At 31.9% G+C, this 13,383-nt stretch overlaps 2 protein-coding genes across 2 annotated transcripts; one reads left to right on the plus strand and one right to left on the minus strand.

The window, feature by feature from the left end:
* Positions 1-1,320: 1,320 nt before the first annotated feature.
* Positions 1,321-5,594, plus strand: LOC25492777 (ubiquitin-NEDD8-like protein RUB2). Its single transcript, XM_013601013.3, has 3 exons — positions 1,321-1,596; positions 2,844-3,103; positions 5,190-5,594. Exons 1-3 carry the CDS (start codon positions 1,504-1,506, stop codon positions 5,296-5,298), a joined length of 462 nt encoding a protein of 153 aa, XP_013456467.1. The 5' UTR covers positions 1,321-1,503; the 3' UTR covers positions 5,299-5,594.
* Positions 5,595-9,445: 3,851 nt separating this feature from the next.
* Positions 9,446-10,882, minus strand: LOC25492778 (actin-depolymerizing factor 5). Its single transcript, XM_013601016.3, has 3 exons — positions 10,730-10,882; positions 10,314-10,573; positions 9,446-9,954 (listed from the first exon to the last, which is right to left on the minus strand). Exons 1-3 carry the CDS (start codon positions 10,748-10,750, stop codon positions 9,804-9,806), a joined length of 432 nt encoding a protein of 143 aa, XP_013456470.1. The 5' UTR covers positions 10,751-10,882; the 3' UTR covers positions 9,446-9,803.
* Between the last annotated feature and the right edge of the window lie 2,501 nt (positions 10,883-13,383).

Below are 13,383 nucleotides of genomic sequence, written 5' to 3' on the forward strand. Positions count from 1 at the left end.
AGGGCGTTACACATAATACAAGGGAGAATGTGAGTTTGGTTCCTTATTGGATCTTACCTTGTAATTGGACATTTGTTGAGTGGATATGAAATTTTTGCCCTACAACATTTAGCATTACTATTAATAATGAAAATTGTTTTTCTCACATCAAATTTTTTCTAAAAGCACATAAAAATGACTTAAATACCCCTAACGGTAGTTTACTACCGTTGAGAAAATCGACGGTAGTTAATTATTGTTGTATCCGGTGACGGATCCAGGAATTTTGGAAAGCGGGGGCACCACCTATATATAAATTTTGAAACATTAAATAAACAAACACACACACACATATATAGGTTTTGCTAGAAGCAAGTTATTCTATGAGCATTTGTTAAAAGACACCAACTAATTTTTATGAAGGTGTCTTTTAGCAAAGTTATAACTAAAAAGTGGAAATCACACCTTGAGGTGTGGGCTGCTAAAAGACACCTTCATGGGTGGCTTATAGCAAGACCCATATATATATATGTTATATTATATTTTTGAAAACATAAATATACATCATAATTGTCCTTTACGATTCTCCATATTTTGAAAATATTGAATGATTTTTTCATTTTCAATACCAACAAAAATATCTCTCTATATAAGTAACTAAACAATTGTTTAACCATTCATCTCCTATGCGATTTCGCATCCGATTCTTGACAAGGTTGTGTTGTAGTGTCTAGGTGTGTGTATATGTGTGGGCCAAGAGAAAAATGTTGTGTGTTTTATATGGGGTCATTTGGTCAACATTTCAACTATTACTATATATTACTATATTATTATAACCTAAAAAAATTCTACAAAGTTAATGCAGGCGCAAGCCTACATATCTTTGTAGGTAGATCCGTCCCTGGCTGTATCAATGGTAGTCAACTACAGTTGTAGCAACAATAGTTAACTACCGCAGCACTTTGCCTTTATTCAATTATTTGCATTTTTAAAATTCTAAATTTTAAAAAAATTCATAACTTACAAAATAAGCAAAACTTATTTTCCTTTTTAAAAACATTCGTTTTTTTAATGGTAAACATGTCTTAGAAAGATTAATTCAATTCATAAACAAATACTTAAAATCAATTCAAAAACAATATAATACGACAAATTTATCTATTTTAAACAAATTATTACACTACATCACATTATTTCTAAATAGATCAAATATGATTTTTATCTTTTAATTTAGGAAAAAGTTTTTTGTTTTTTTCCTTATAATTGTGAGAGTGAATCCCCAATTAACCTAGTTATCCAATCCAAATTTTTATTAAAAAGAAAAAAAGAAATCCAATCGAAATCGAAATTATTGCAGGTTATTTGAGGGGAACTGTTTGATAGAAACGGAATCCCGCCACAGGGTAGTTGCTTCAAATACCCAATTACCCATACCCCGCATCGCTCAAACAGTTTCTCTCTTTCTATCTCTATCGCGCTCTCACAACTCCAAGAAAGAACGACGAGAAGAAGAAGAACAACAAGATGCAGATCTTCGTCAAAACTTTGACCGGAAAGACTATCACTCTCGAGGTTGAGAGTAGCGACACCATCGACAACGTCAAGGCCAAGATCCAGGTTAGTTAGGGTTTCTTATGATCGCTGATTTTGTTACTTTTAATTTTGCTTACTCGATTTATTTTAAGGGTTTTATTAAAATTTCGTGTCTGCTAGGTTTTACAATTGAAATTATTTGTGAAAATTCTACTAATAAAACAACAAAGAAAAACTATGGGTGTGTGTTTGGAATTTGGATTAGGTTACTTTTATGGAATAATCAATTTTAGTTTTGGTAATACGATGTACAACCTAAGTTTAGGTTGGCATGGTGTTTTTGGCTTTGGACCTTGGAGTGTGTTCCTCTCAAGGTCTCAAGTTCCATTCCGCTGGTGCCGATTTCAATGGACTAGTCCTTACAGAGTTTTGCTCTGGCTTTAAACGGCACCACAAGTGGATGGTGGGATTGGACCCCTCCTATTAGTTGGTCCTTGGATCGGAGACTAAGTTTAAAAGAAAAAAAAGATGACGGTGTACTTCCAATACAGCTTCTTGTTGTTACTCAGGCATGATTGGATTTTAACAGGCTTAACAATGCAGATCATGTTAAATGATTCTAGAAACTGCAAGTTCTCATAATTGACTAGATTATCTAAATTTGGTGTGAAGCCTTCGACAGCAGGGAATGTTGATCTATAACTAGAGGTTACTGCTGTTTGGGCCGTTCATTTCAATATGCTGCTCTTTTCCTAAAATAGTCATTAGCCACACTTTTCTTAAATATCATACATTGATTATCAGATCTTATACATGGAAAGCATTTTAAAGCCTTGTCAAAATCCATATCAGAATCTGTGAAAACCCACAATTTTGCTATTTCACTCAGCGCTACTGATCTGGATCGTGAATAGAATCTTGAGTTGAGTAAAATCCGTGCAAAATCGCATAAAAACATGAAATCGGCGTCCAATTGTGCAATTCGATACGATTCCAGTGATCCTGGCTTTGAGTTGTTTATGTTTAAGCTTTGTTGTTTTATGTTTAAATTTGAGACTTTGACTCGTTTATGTTTAAGATTTGAGACTGAGTCTTTTCTAGACCTATCTATGTGCTATTTTTTTAATGTTTTAAGATTTCTAGACCTTAATTGATCCATGCTTTTGCAAGAAATTGGCCTAAATAAACTGAAACTAAGCTGCAGGGCCTTTATCTGTTTTATATGGCGTGATGCTGTCTGAGTTTGTCTGTTACAATATAAGTGGCAGTGTTGTTATCATTTGTAAGTTGCATAATTCATTTCTAACTGCTAGTGGAATATGTTGTTGTAGGACAAGGAAGGCATCCCTCCTGACCAGCAGAGGTTGATTTTCGCTGGTAAGCAACTGGAAGATGGTCGCACTCTTGCTGATTACAACATACAAAAGGAATCAACTCTTCACTTGGTCCTGAGGCTCAGGGGAGGAACCATGATTAAAGTGAAGACTTTAACTGGAAAAGAAATTGAAATTGACATTGAGCCAACTGATACAATTGATCGTATCAAGGAGCGTGTTGAAGAAAAAGAAGGAATTCCACCTGTGCAGCAGAGGTTCTCCCTCCCTCTCTCTCTCATGTTTTTTGGGCTTGGCTAATTCATTGTCAAATGTTATAACTCTTAATTAATACATGTCACTTGTTCATTGCAACACTCGTGTTTCTGAAAATATATTTGAATATTATCTGCTAGTATTATTTTGGCAGAGAAACTTAGTGAAAATCCATGCATTTATATGTCATTGGTTCAGTTTTCTCCGCTCACTTTAAAAGCTTACTCATGTAAGGATTTGCTCGAGGATCACATGGTCTAGAACTTGATTTACATGTGATCTTGTATTTGTAAAATGATATAAATTGTATGGTTTTTTAAAAAAATAATTATATATCACTTAGTTTTTATTTGTCTATCCTCTTTATAATATGATTGTTGGATGCTTCATCTAGGATTCTAGATAAGCATATAATCTAAAGAATATTTGGAGGGCCTATAAGTTAAATATTCATGCATAAATCCATACACCGTGACTTCGGAATTGAAAATTATCGGTAATGTGATAGTTAGTTAGGCTGAGATAGTTCGAAGAAATGTGTGTTGCGTATGATGAGAAGGGGGATTTTAGAGGGAGTCATTTGGTGAGAACTTGATCTCAAATTTCCTGGGAAGGATTTGCATACTTTCTGTACATTTTTGCACTCAACCTGAACTAGTTTCTAGGTCTAGCAAAACTTTGTTTCTCACTGATCTGATCAAAGAATAGCACATAGATAGTATTTATGCAGATCTGGTTGACCAACTATGCAAACAAGAAATACAAATATCCTACAAATCATTAGAGAAATAAGGAAATGAAAACATAAAAATCTCTCTTCTCATCATAGTGGTGGGTCCTCCAATTCATCGTGGTGCAAAGCATCGCAGTTCTGTTCCTCGGTGTTGTTCATCGGTTTCAATTCTTTCTGGTTTCAGCTTCATTTCTATTTGGCTTAGACAGAACCGCTTTTTCAAAACCTGTTCTAAACTTTAAAAAACAGTTTTGAAGCTTCAAAGTTCTAATTTTAAAAAATATCAGCCCTAGAATTGCAATACAACCATAGGTTTACTCATATTACACATTTTCAAACCTTTTAAAAAACCAGTCTTGTGTAGTTTTTTATTTTTATTTTTAAGATTCTACAATGTGCCAAAGAAAGGAACATAAATCCGCTTTAGTATGATTCTTTTCGGGTTAAAGTAGCTCAAAAAATTCCAGTTCAGAAGGATGCAAACCATAATTTCTTATTATGAGAACTTTTAGTTTGCTCATTTTCTCCATCAACTGCGGGAAATACTCCATCTGCCGCAGACAGCACTTTTCCCAATAAGCATCCTCTAGTTTGATCACTGAGGAGCAATGAACCCTTCTCAAACTGAAATTATAAACATTCCTCAAAATATTATTCTAGTATCCACTACTTCTAGTGGTATCATGGGCGAAAGTTATTGTACTCTTATGGTACAAACTTCACACATTATTCTATTATCTAGTATTTCACAAACATCGGTATGATGAATCTCATATAAGTAGTTTTTTGTTTAGCAATTAAGCTATTCACCTTGAGGACAAGTTTACTGTTTTTGGGTGGGGGAGTATTGATAGGTCTGTTAAGAGATTTATTTAGTTAGGACCAGATAATAAGAAGAAATTAATGTGTTGCATGTATTGCCTATGAATAAGGAGGGTGTTGAGAGGGAGTCATTTGGTGCTAATCAGAACTGGGACTGGGCAGTCTTGTATCTCTCGAATATCCAGGGATCTACATAACTTTATGTACGTTTGTACACTCAATCTGAACCACTTTCTATCATAGTAGTGCTTAATTTTCTTCTTGTCATTGGTATTTCTTATACAAGTATCATCGAGTTGGATTGCATATTTACTGGTAGATTTATTGAACAATGCTCAATTGCTCGATATTCAAGAACAATACTGAGTTTTGATTCTGACGCTTTAATTTGGTGTTGTATTTAATTTAGTTTGCAGTTTTAGAAATAATATGTTTTAGCTTTCTTCGCTAGGAACTGTAAATGAAAAATTAAGATTTTTTTCTTAATTATATTGGAAACATTAGAATCTTACATCTGTTGTCATTTGCTGCAGGCTCATATATGCTGGTAAGCAGCTTGCTGATGACAAAACAGCTAAAGAGTACAACATTGAGGGTGGTTCCGTGCTTCACTTGGTGCTTGCTTTGAGGGGTGGTAATTAGTAAGGTAGAATGCACATTCCGATCTCAAGACATTAGCTTGTTCAGACATGGTCACTTTCTAGTTCTTGGTAAATGTTTAAAAATTGCTTCTGAACCTAAAGACATGAAAGGAAGCTCTACACTCGTCCATCTCTGAGGACATGATTGTTCTTTTATGTGCTTGGTTTTATAAATTTGGGGTAACTATTGGCGGTCACTTTATTGTATGCTTTTAAACCCAAAAGTTGACATCTTAATGAATCTCTAAACTAATCATTTATAACCATAAGTACAATTGTGAGAGTTTTGCTCTGTGATCATCTGTACAGAGGTAAAAGTTTAATTTTAGTTTTAGGGCCACAAGCACAATGGTGGTGGCCCTGGCTGAATTGGATGAACGATCTAGATCTGAACGTTGTTGTCAGACAGCCCAAATATGATATGTATTCATGTTAGCATGGCCGATACTTTGGCCCTGTTACAATTTGAAAAGAATGCGCCTCCTGAATGAATATGTGGCTTCAGAGTGTGGTCCAGTGAATATCCAGGCTGTGTCCCTTAGTTGGTGCCATTTTGAGATATGCAAACTTACGACAAGAGGAGTGATAGGAACACTCTTTTTTCTAGCACTCTCTTCAACACTCACTCTCTTATCGGATGAAACACGTGTATGTTTCACCACTTTATGTTGGATTTGTTTTCAAAGTGAGACCCACATTGCTTTATGTTGGGGTCCATTTCCAAAGTGAGATCCACGTTGATTTCATCCATTTCTTAAGATTTAATCCTCTATAGAGCTACATTTTAAATGAGTTTAGCCGTTGTTTGGATGTGCGGCGGATGCATGGTTTTCGCGTCATGAGGCAAAAGTGGACGTGATATTGTGAAGCTAGTATTTGTGGCTTCTCAATAAACACACGTTTACTTTCCCCCCAACGCACAAACAAACAGGCTACTATTCTTTACTTTTGTGTTTTCACATTGGATAGATGCTAGTATTCTTAGCTTCTGTTTTTTCGCATTGGATAGAAGCTAGTATTCTTAGCTTCTGTTTTTTCACGTTGGAGTGGCTTTGAAATGCACGAAATTATTGTTAAGAGGCCAAACCAAATACTAGGTAACTCGAATGCACCGATAGTCTACAATAGTTTTACACAAATGTTAAACTTATTTTACGATAACAATGCATACATATTTTTTAATTATATTAAAGAGAATATGGCTGTGTGAATTTCACTTGGGAAGCTAAAATATTTAAGCTGTAGTTTTTCTTATGTATTATGTTACCAGTTTTGTTAATCTGTGTCATGACGACACTTGTTAAGGAATCCAAGAGTAGAAATATTATCTTGAAAAAATAATATTGAATTTTATAGAATTGAATTCATAACTTTTCAAAAGAATTGTTTATATCGAGTTTCTTAACATGTGTTTAGAATATAATTTTTTTCAAAGTAAAATTTTTACTTTTGGATTCTTTGACATATGCCTTTTTTTTTTCTTTTTCCAAGAGGACTTTAACATATATCTTTAGAGTATAAGTTAGCATAACCCATCTCATAAGGTAAATGCTCATGTTATTTGGGATAAGCATGAGACGTTGACGCATAGCTTTGTGGAAGGATATGCATGCATGCGTATAGTGACTGGTGTATATTCAATGTTCATAATTGAGATGGTATAAATTTGAATCTAGATTTAGGTATGCAATAATGTTTTTACCGATTTGTGGATTGCAAGCAAGAGGAAATGAATATGTTTGCCTCTTGATTAATCTACTACTTCAACTTTCGTGCAAAGGAGTTTGAGAACAAATCATTAACCTGATAATTGAATCTAGTTTTAGCTTGTCATGTTTGATTTGATGCCAATTGTCAGCGACAATCTCAACCTTCATCAGCTTTTGCACATAGAGTAGGATCAATTGATGTTCCTTACTTTATTTTCTATTTGAAAAAAAAAGCTTCAATTACTCAACTACTCCTAAATTATAAGTAATGATTTGATTATATTGCTCAAAACAAATGATTAAAAACACCTGTGGCAATACCATTATTGAGCAAGAATAATTAGCAAATAAAAATAGAGTAGCTGAGGTAGGGTTGTGTTGTTGATGATAAGCTTGAAATCAAATTCAATGGTCAAGTTGATGCGTATGCAACAACTCGAAAACGACATAAAAGGTTCAGTTAAACACTGCTGCCAAGAGACGAACTGTATGCTTAACTCATCCAATTCTATCTACCAACCAGAAGTGTCCAATTCGGAACAAACCAAACCATGTACGAAATTTGGTTCTCTAGTCTCAAGTCACAATCAATGTCAAATACAGCACTGTTGGTAATTCTTAAGGTTGTTTGAAACTACTTATACACGTGTTTCTTGATTAAAGTTAAGCTTGGACAATCATTCTTTGAGTGTAGAAACCAGAAAGTGAGATTTAATCTAATAGAAACTCATACGGTTATGTGTATAACTTCTTGAGACGTTTATTACATTGATGTATGGTACACACGATGAAAGAAAAATTTAGAATGACAGCTTTATCAAAGTATATGATATTTAAATCATTGAATATTTTCATTTGTTTAGTATTTCCCTGAAAAATAACTAGGTAAGATAAGTTTTCCTCGAATAAAAACTCCTAACAAAAATGTTTTCCTTGAATAAGTTTAAATTTATTTCGCATAGCTTCATCTCAATTCTCAGGCAAGAATTAAACGTGGATTGAGTGAGAATATTTTTGGTTTGAATTGGTCGTTTGTATTAATACAAAAATATTTGCTACCTTATAAGTTTGTTTAAATGCATACTGCTCGTGTGCTGAGCTCAATTGATATAGACTATGCATAATATATGCAAGGTTCAAACATCGGTCACCACAAAATAAAATGCATACATTAAGTAACCTATGTTGAGAAAGTTATGTTTCTTTTTTTTTTTTTTTTTTTTTTTTTTTTTTTTAATGAATTAGAAAATTATGATTTGAGTTTATAAGCTGAAATAAACTTCAAGAGAATATTTTAGCTGATTGTTACCTGGATACCGTAGTTTATTTTTAATTAATAAACACGTTATAATGTAGCTTTTCTTTTAAAAAAGGTAATTTGAAATAAGAAAAAAAAAATTAAGCTATAAGCATGATGTGCCATATAATTCATTGGTATTAATCTAGGTGCCAGTTGAAGTTGATTAAATTTTAGCACATTTTCTTTACTATCGTTAATATATGAAAAATATTAACAAGTATCCTTAGGACACTTGATAAGAAATTTAAAATGGAAGGTTTATCTTAAAAGTTGTGTATTCAACACATTCAAATATTAAAAACTAACTTTTTTAACATAAAATTTATCAATTATTTCTCTTTTTGAATCCTTAACAATTAGGGCTCTTATTAACAAGATCTTAATATACTATTTAGAATGAAAGTTTACAAAAGCTTCCAAAATGTGCTGTCAATAATTTCATCATGATGTACCTGCACCCAAATATTGACGAAATCCTACAAATTACTGCACGGCAATACATATTCTAAATGTGTTGGCTGTCCAAATGATCAAAAGGAAAAAACCAAAAGAAAAAAGTCATAAGAAAATGCCAGTATGCCACGTAGATATTTTTTAATAATTTTATTACGTGTGATAAAAAAGGTAAAGTAATAGACTGTATAAATACGGTTTTATCACCTCCAAAAAAATTTATACTGTTTTACAAAAGGTTGTTTAACTATTGTTTTTCACCCAAAAAAAAAACTTTTTTTCTGAAGAAAAATGATCATGTTGATTTAAAGTTGGGTCAGAAGATAACTAATATTTATCCAAAGATTGTTCCAAACTAGATACTTATTAAATTTGAGTGCCTTCTATTCATTCTGAAGTTTTTATTTTAACAAATTAACATGTAATATTTTTTAACGAAGCTTATTAAGTCGACCATCACTTAGTTTAACTAATCTTAATTTTTCTCACTTAGGATCCCAGTAAATTATCATTGATCATGATTTTTAGAAATGGTTTTCCAAAAATCTGTGGGGTCATGCCTTGCCAATTGTTATGTGACTGGACTAAAAACTAAGGAACCCAAGTTAAGAAACTACGATTGTGAAGGGTGATAAGGACATAGAAAATAAAAGCATTAATTAAATAGTATATGGTAACGCATCAACTTTCCACATATGAAAAAAGTTCGAGCTAATCCATTGCTCTCAAGTCTCAACCATTTTTTCATAGTAATGCAAACAAAGGTTTGTTGCCCTTAACTTATCATACACCCGACGGTAATATACAATAACTTAATTATTATAATTGACTAAAAATTCAAGATTAGATACCCCACTTACATCACAATGGTGCCAAAATCCAACATTTAATTAAAGGACTACCATAAAAAGAAAAAGGAAAAAGAGAACATGTCATAGAGTCATTGGATTAGAGTTACTTGATTATAATCATCATAATTATTATAATAAAAGAGTAAGATTGGTAGAATAATTGATTAGCTTGGCACATAATTAAGAGGGGCATCTATTTGGCTCTGTCTTGAATTACATCGAATCCCATCTCAGTTGGATCGGTTGCTTGAAGTTCATATGAGATTCCATCCAAAGCTCTTCTTAGCCCATCCTTTGATGTTGCGTATAGTATCTTTTCTCTTATTCTTGATGCTGTTGGTGACCTGAAAATTTTACCCAAAAATATCCCTCACATCATATGGTATAATGGGCCAGCTTGTATTAGACTCATAAATCATTAAACTGTACTACTAGTACTTGGTAGTTGGTACATACCAAGTAAAAGTAAAAATAAAATAAAAATTAGTATAGGTCTATATTGATAGTAAATTTGGTAAAATTATGCTGACACTTTGATTCTGACAAACTCATCGTCAATCCAAACACACACAATTAGATCGTCTACGCCGCCACGACTTTGTAGACTCCAATTTCAATTGTTGGATTAAACAAAAGGACATTGAACTAACAATATTATTGGATTAATCTAACAATTGAGATTGATGAGAAATTAGAATCATACCATGCAATGAAGAAGATCTTGCTCTTACGGCAGTTGTCAACAGTGACAAAATCAAAATCAAAGACAGCATATCTACAATCATCATTAGGCAAAGAAGCAGCTAGATCATCATAGTTTTCTCCAGGACCACCAACCTTGTCAACGGTCACAAGCCTTGTTTTTTCATCGATCTTGAAAACTATGTACCTATGCACCTTCTTCCACTTCATCTCCATGAAAGAGTTTTTGCACTCATCAGTTACCCACATCCCAGTAGTAGCCTGTTCAGATTCATATTATATGTTAATTCACAATTTTATCTACCATAAACATGTGTATAAACAAAATAAAATTCATCCATATTAAACATATGATATAAATATAAAAATATATAGAACAAAGTAAAATCACACACACTCAAAAAGGTAAAGAAGTACCATTTTGAAAGCCATAGCCATTGTTATCTGATATGAGAAGAAGAAGAACCAAGCTGGTCTTACTTTTTTACTTTTCTTAATTTATGATATTTTTATAATGGTTGACACAAATTTGAAGGAATGGGACTCAGGTCTTTTCTATATATAAATAGTGATTGTTGAGATTGCCATTGGTTTTCATTATATTTACCATTTTGTCCTAGTTAGTATTATCACCACATTTGTTTGTTTCCTTTCCATACCAAGTTCCAAACACTTGTTGACTTGTTGTCCTTTACATTGAAGAGATAATTGAAACAAAAGTTTGTGATAAAGTATAAGTTATTTAAAATATTAAAAAATTATTAATGTATTTCTGTAGAAAAAAAAACAAATTATTAATGTTTCTTTTTCTTTTATATTATTTATTATTCTCTTTTCTTTTAATTTTTTTTTGTCATTAATGATTAATAATTTTATAAAATCATTAATAATTTATTTTTAATACAAAAATAACTACATATTTTAATACGCGTGAAATGGCAAAGTGCCATACTATCTCAATCTCGAATACAAGCCACAAAAATTTCAAAACATTTGATCTCAAATATAAGCAAAATACAAATCACCAATACTAAAATTAATACATTTATTTCAAATTCACCCTCAAATTAAATTTTGATTTTTTTCCAATTTTTGATATACTCCCTCCGACCTTTTTTAAAAAAGACAAATGAGTCAACAAAAGTTGATATATTTGATCTATACTTCATCCGTTTTAAATTATATGTCATTCTAACAATTTTAAATTAAAAAATATAGTTAATATTGTATAGAAATGCGAATTGTTTTACATAAATATCATTTATTAATAGTATGGAAAACATAAATTAAAAGAATTAGAAAAAGATAAAGTAATAAGTAGTAAAGCGTATAATAAGAAAATATATCATGCTAACGTGTGTCTTAAGGGCACATGTTAAGGAATCCAAAAAGAGCAATTTTGCATTGAAAAATATAATATTTTAACTTTTAAGAAGTTTAATGCACGACTTTTGATACATATATTTCTATAACGAGTTCCTTAACATGTGTCCTTGAGGGCACAAGTTAGCATTTGCTTAAGAAAATAAGCATTAATGATTCATTGATATTGTAAAATGACATATAATTTGAAAGAAACAAATTTTGCTAGAATGACATATACTCCTTCCGTTCCTTTTTAAGTATCTCTTTTGTAGAAATGTTTTGTTTCTATTTAGCTGTCACTTTCAAAGTTCAATCAAATATTAAATGTTGTTTATCAATATTACCATTAGTTATATATTGCAAAGAGAGAAATATATGAAACAAGATATAAAATGAATGAGGCTATATAAAATGAATGAGGCTATTATTGAAAAAAGATAAACTATTGTCTCAAAAGCAATAACATTTATTAATTGTCCTCTCAAAAAAATATTTATTGATTGTCTTGATATGTTTAAAATGTTAAAAAGTAACAATTAAAAAGAAACGGAGATAGTAATTTAAAACGGAGGAAGTATTATAAACCAAATGCAAAAACTTTTGTTGACTCTTTCGTTTTCAACATTCAACTTCCAAGACACGGACAAAACAAGATTATTGTTTTTACAAATTAAATGCAGTCAATTACTCTCTATTCTCAAATTATATGTCGTTTTTGTTGGTATATATGGCCAATCAGTTTGTAAGCTGGGGGGAGGGGGTGTGAATAGCTTTTTAAAAAGTTTTTCAGGAGTTAATAAAATGTGAGCTAAGCGAAATTGACTATTGGAATCGTGCGTGAACAATCACAACAATTTACAAAAAGATAAATTTATGCGAGACAAGATTTTATCTAGAATTTAGAGATTCACGATAGAAATCTTATATACAATCAAACTTTAATAAACCTTGAACAATATACAAAACTTTTGGACAATTTCAAACCAAACCTATATGAACAAAATTGTTAAGCTATCAATTGAACACACAATGCATATGAAATTGAAGAATTGAATAGATGTTGCAATCAATTAATTTAAACAAATTAGTTAAAACCTAATTCAATGAATTAGATTATCTTTTGATGAAAAACAACTTAGATCAACACTAGCAATTATCCTAACAATTATTCAATTAATCACATGCAATAGTACTAAAAAGTTAAGATGACAGGGAAAGAGAGATAACACCGATATTTTTATACCAGTTCGCTCGTTCTCGTCCTCGCTAGAGCTACGTCTACTCTTCTTGATGAAGTACGTCTTCACCAAGGTCATCCACTATATAACAAATGTTGAATACAATGTGTTTACAAGAATTCCTTGAAATTAAACCTAATTCTTCAACCCCTATGCAAACACTCCCCCAAACTTCAAATAACCTTTGAATTTGGTGCTCCTTGAATCTTCGAATCCTTGAATACCCGTGCAACCCTTCGAACTCTTCCCTCGAGCCTTCGATGCTACGTTCGGTAAGCGAATCCCCTTCGACTTCAAGAACAGTTAGAAAGACCCCCAAGTCCTTTCTAAGACTAAAACACATAGATGCTGGGTGCCTTAACATGCTAACAATAAGGCAATTATTAAAACGATAAACTAAACTAAAGAACATCAACAAAAACATATAAAGTAAAACTGTGGAGGCTTCAATTTTTACCATTTCATAAA

This window comes from Medicago truncatula, chromosome 4 (genome assembly GCF_003473485.1).
Source record: "Medicago truncatula cultivar Jemalong A17 chromosome 4, MtrunA17r5.0-ANR, whole genome shotgun sequence".
Taxonomy (NCBI): domain Eukaryota; kingdom Viridiplantae; phylum Streptophyta; class Magnoliopsida; order Fabales; family Fabaceae; genus Medicago; species Medicago truncatula.

What these genes read in the sequence shown, in the direction of transcription:
- LOC25492777 (XM_013601013.3), top strand. Translation starts at nt 1,504, where the DNA reads ATGCAGATCTTCGTCAAAACTTTGACCGGAAAGACTATCACTCTCGAG. An exon ending in ACGTCAAGGCCAAGATCCAG is followed by an intron (nt 1,597 to 2,843) that starts GTTAGTTAGGGT and finishes ATGTTGTTGTAG; the next exon opens with GACAAGGAAGGCATCCCTCC. An exon ending in ATTCCACCTGTGCAGCAGAG is followed by an intron (nt 3,104 to 5,189) that starts GTTCTCCCTCCC and finishes CATTTGCTGCAG; the next exon opens with GCTCATATATGCTGGTAAGC.
- LOC25492778 (XM_013601016.3), bottom strand. Translation starts at nt 10,750, where the DNA reads ATGGCTATGGCTTTCAAAATG. An exon ending in TGGCTATGGCTTTCAAAATG is followed by an intron (nt 10,574 to 10,729) that starts GTACTTCTTTAC and finishes GAATCTGAACAG; the next exon opens with GCTACTACTGGGATGTGGGT. An exon ending in AAGATCTTCTTCATTGCATG is followed by an intron (nt 9,955 to 10,313) that starts GTATGATTCTAA and finishes TAAAATTTTCAG; the next exon opens with GTCACCAACAGCATCAAGAA.